Source organism: Opisthorchis viverrini (genome assembly GCF_000715545.1).
Source record: "Opisthorchis viverrini unplaced genomic scaffold opera_v5_511, whole genome shotgun sequence".
Taxonomy (NCBI): Eukaryota; Metazoa; Platyhelminthes; class Trematoda; order Opisthorchiida; family Opisthorchiidae; genus Opisthorchis; species Opisthorchis viverrini.
Genome location: NW_008752170.1, coordinates 235885 through 240661, shown reverse-complemented (window position 1 = coordinate 240661; position 4777 = coordinate 235885). Strand labels below are relative to the sequence as shown.

Genomic DNA, 4777 nt, shown 5'->3' with positions numbered 1-4777 from the left:
CAGGTGCCTTTTGAGCAGCACCGGGCTCTTTGGTTTTAAAAGTATTTCGACCGTATTGGATAATGCGCCGGCGGTCACGGTCAACCGTTGGGCGATCGGAGTGTGCGGTTTTTGGGGCCGACCTTTTCTAACCCGTCCTTCCTCGAGGGAAGGCAGCATCGCTGCTTCCATAAATATGGACATGCTGGTCGCCTGGGGGAAATGCCTTACCGCCTCCTATCGCAGAGGACGTACACTACGACTTTACCCCCAGACCGCTTCGTAGCATGATTATTCCTAGTACGAGTGTTGTGTTCGATGAGGGATGAAGTGCAGCGACAATCAGAATAGCAATGGAAAAGACTGAGGGCCCGGAAATTAGGCTTTATTCATCCAAAACTTTGGCACCGAGAGCTGAAATGGAAGAAAGTGATTTGGCAATAAAAGATGAAATTTTCGAAAAACAGAGCAAATATACAACAATGGGGTCTTGCTGCCCCTAGTCCGACTGCTCCTGTTTGGCCTTCCTGGCATTGTCGCACCTTGCGGAACGAATTTTCCGCCAGTGTAACCCACGGGATCATTGCAGCACTCGAGCCCGACCACCACGTCAAGGTGGCGGCGTTAGGTCGGTTCATGTTCCCGCTGCTATTAGTTTGGTTCACCTTAGACGGATAACCGCATAAACGTCAACCAATCTTTAACGCGTCACTTGCTTTTACTCTTTCATTCTGGCGTAAAAATTCTCAAGGAGGCGGTGAACAAGACTACAACAGAGGTTATATAACAGCGGGTCTCGGCTTAAAAGAGTTGCCCCCCAAGTGTTCGGGAATCAGATGCAGCTAAATAGCCGTCTGCTGAAACTATTGCTGTTCTATTTGCAAAGAATGTGAAAGAGTTTGAGTACTGTTGATGTCCCTGTCAGTTTCTATCCCAGTTGAGGTGTAGACAACTCTGAATGACTACCAAACTAGTACGAGGTTGTTTTCCTACATGTCGTCCTGTTTTGCGGATTAGAGCTTAAATAAATTATGGTTGTTTAACAGTGGAACATCAGTATTAAGGTTTTAGCTGCTATTTATGATTTTCGGAGAAAAACAGTCAAATGTCAAGTGCTGTGCTTCGAAGAATGACCCACTGGTATTTTTTAAAGACATTCAATGTCCTGGTTCAAAATTTTGCTGACATTTCGACCTTAACAAATCATTTCAGGGTAAATGGGTACACAGAGAAGTGTCTTCCGTTTCCTGTCAGTTATTGTTTATTTTCTCTGCTTCAAGTCCTTTTGGGTCTTCTTTCACTTTTGTTTTACCTGAAACCAACTCAGGATTTATGATGTTCCTATGCTAGTTTCTGGTGATTCGCTTTTATGCGGGCTGCTGCCGAGACCAAGGAGTCTGACAGCATCACACTCAAGTTTCTTGTAGAAGACGTGGCAGCAATGCTCCAAAAGAAATCACATTTGTCTGATTTCAGTCTCCTTCGGTTGTACACCCCCTTCGACTTCCGACAGGTTATAGACTGTCTGTCGCTTGCGCGGCTGATGGTTAATTGTTATTTTTTTTATTTCCGCAGTTTTAGCCACGTTCTCGCATGGCATTAATTTGAAAGCGCTCAGCGCGTTCATTGTAATGGTGAGTTTTTTCTACTTTCAATAAATGTCAGGCTGGTGAAACTGGAGACCTTCTACCAACTTTGGACCTTTTGTGCGCTCCAAAAAAATTAGCTAGAGAGAAGGGAGAGGAACAGTTACGCTCCCTGGCATTGACTCAAGCCAACCTAAATTATTTGTGCCAGTGGATACCGGATAAACTCGAAGGGTTGTCAAACTGGGAAGACGTAATGTGTTATTGTTTTTGTGCCAATTTCATCTGCCGGTAGGTCCACGGTGGCCTGACTGTCGCTTGCTTTCTTCTGAAAAATCTCTCCGATGATCAACTAAGAGCACTGCAGATTTTACAGGAGTTGGAAAACCGTGTACTTGAATGTCACGAGAATGTGGAGTTTCGTGTTCGGATTGCTGCTGGTCATTTGATGGGCCTACTCTGCTTTCGGTCTGGACTAGTGACGTTCAAACGATTTCTGCCCAGTGTTATTGAAGGGATCACCACAAATCTTGAACGCAGCCCAGACGCGCCAGCCACAGAGTCAGAAAGTTCTCTCCGAGAGCTCATCATAGCAAAGGTATTTCATCAGTGTTTTTTGTTTTGACTTTGTAACAGTAAGTGGAATTTATTCGTTTCCTTTTATCCGTTACTCGACTGCTTTCGTATGCACCAATTTGTTTTTAACGTCCCTAGTGTATATAGTTTTGTTGGATGTGGCTTCCAATTTATTCCAATCTTATCGCAAATCAGGTTATTCCTAACTCTAGAAGATACTTTCATTACTTCGTCCCGTTTTTAGACTACCGGCTTTCGGTTTCCACTCTCTTAGCTTGGGCGGCCCAGTAGCATTCCAGTCCTTGTGCTTGTTTTGGGTCACATCGCAGTCGGCGTGATAATGTTTGCTGGTACAAATGGTCTTCTCGTTCGGTACTTTTTATTCGAGAAATAAGCTATACCAGTACTACCCTTCCACATGCCTGGGAAGTTAGACCCTGAAAAGCGTTTCTTGGTTACCGGTTTTTCGTAGATTTTGAAGTCGGGGATGAAGGTAAGTGGTTCGTACGTTTCTCCGAAGACTGAACGTGTGGTTGGTGTTCACTTACAGTGTTTGAACTTATATGTCCACTTTTCCTTCCAAGACTCCACACTTACTGGCTTATTTTTAAGGAGTGTGCGCCTCTTCAAGTTATTCCGTAAAGTGATGCGTCCGATTGATCGCCTATACACGTGCACCACACGACCCCATTTTTTGGACTTACCAATAGCCCACCTAGTATATGTCGGTGAAAGCCATCCAAGACCTACCCGATTTTCTACCTCTATAAGATGAACCAAAACTGAAACGTTACGTGGCCCTCATTCCCCTAACCAGTCAAGAAATGATGTGCACGGAAGCCCGCTTTGACGGCGTTCTCATTGTTCTGTCGATGGAGCTTGAACACGGGGGTTGAATTGCATTTGCTGTGACGTTTGTATAGCTATTTTCCATTTTCTTTTGATTTCTGTTGACTGACTTACCGTTTGCTGCATATGTGCGTAAAAGCCAAAGACTAGAAAAGGTTCCTCTATCCATATGTTTATTAGTCGTTTGGATATATCTGAGGTTCTTAGAAAAACAGCATGGAACTCGAGTCATCATCTCATCATCGACAGCATGACATCAGTGTTCAACACCGATGCTTCACTACCGTAACTCAAGTAATTCTTCATTAATAATGAATCAAGCTTGGTCGGCCGATATATGGTGTACAGAAAAAAATGTCTTTGCACAATAGTTCGTCCACTTTACAAGTGAACTTTCACTCCGCCTGTCTCGCTTTCCTTCCTACTTTTCACCGGAATGGTTATTAGAATCGGACCCCAGGTTTCGTTGACCACAGTGACCACTCCATATGACGGTGGTATTCAGTGATGCAATCGAGCTACTCCTGGAAGAGAATCGTTGGGACTGGGTCGTAATGTTGATATTTCAAGGCCTATTTGTGTGTAGGCGTCATGCGAATAACCCATATATTGTTGGATGCTTTCTTGTTCAACCATATTTCGATTAATTGTCTCAGACGATTACAACCGGGCCGTTATCTCTTGTGACCTCAGTTTCGTGGATGTAGTGGATAAAAAATGGGTTTTGTTTCATTATTTGTACTGCTCGCAGTACATCCGAAACTCGGTTTTGAGCTCAAGAAAAACCCCTGAATAACAATCACCCCTAGTGTCTGATCGTTTTGAGTGTGGAATGAACTTCCACGAATCTACGATCAAGGTTAGAGCAAATGTTCTCTCCTGTAATCAAGTATAATATGCCTCTTCCAAAGTCAACTAAAGAGCGCGAGTGTTGATGTGAATCTCAGTTCAGTCATATGCTAAATCCCAACATTCCCTGCAGTGTCCAGGCCTCCGGTTCGGTCGGCCTTATTGGCAGTTATCTTGTAAGTGTTTTACTATGCATGACTGTCTCCCGCATTGCATCGGGATGTGGTCAAACCGCAGGCCAAACCAACCCCCGGTGTTGTGAGCAGTTAACGGTCTCAATCTTTTCAAATGTATTGAGTGGACCAGAAGGCGGAATTATGCAAATGGGGCTGTGTCGTTCATTCGTTATCGGAGACAGATGGGATAAAAAGCGAGTTCAACTCAAGGCTGTTTATTCGACTGTCAGCTACCTGAAATCAACGCCAACTCAACTTGTGACAGTTTAGGCTCAAAAGAGTACAATGGGACGTGCCGTACTGCACTTATAATCAGGACTTTAATAGGATTAATTCAGTGGAAACTTCTGTCGTGGTCATTTTGGCGCACACTGCCGGATATACCAGCTGCGCATAAAGCAAAACCTTGGTGCATAAACACTGTTCCTATATCCTAGGATCTAAGTTCAACTCAAAAGTCATATTTTACCAAATAGACCACATCGCCGTCAGTTATCAAACTATCAGAACAGCTCCTCGAATGCCTGCCGGACGGTACGGTGTCGGATATAAACGGCCACTGGGAAAAATATCCAACGCGTTACTCAAAACAGGAGCGTCTGCTTGCGTACAACCCAGCCAACCTCATCCAAGCATTGGATCTCTGATAGAACCGTGTCTTTTCTGGAGACCCGGCGACAGATCCCACCTGGTCGCCACCACAACTCCACCCGGCGCATCATCCGACGCCAGGTGAAACTGAGTGTCCGCGCAGACCGAGAA

The 4777-nt window shown here is 44.7% G+C and overlaps 1 protein-coding gene across 1 annotated transcript in view; it reads left to right on the top strand.

Annotated features, from left to right (window-relative positions):
* The window catches only part of T265_11497 (hypothetical protein), a gene marked incomplete at both ends in the record, with an annotated part of 39328 nt that overhangs the window by 18141 nt on the left and 16410 nt on the right, over positions 1-4777 (top strand). The window contains 2 exons of the mRNA XM_009178166.1: positions 1555-1613; positions 1861-2163. Of these exons, the coding sequence (XP_009176430.1) occupies positions 1555-1613; positions 1861-2163 (362 nt within the window). The remainder of the gene's footprint in view (positions 1-1554; positions 1614-1860; positions 2164-4777) is intronic.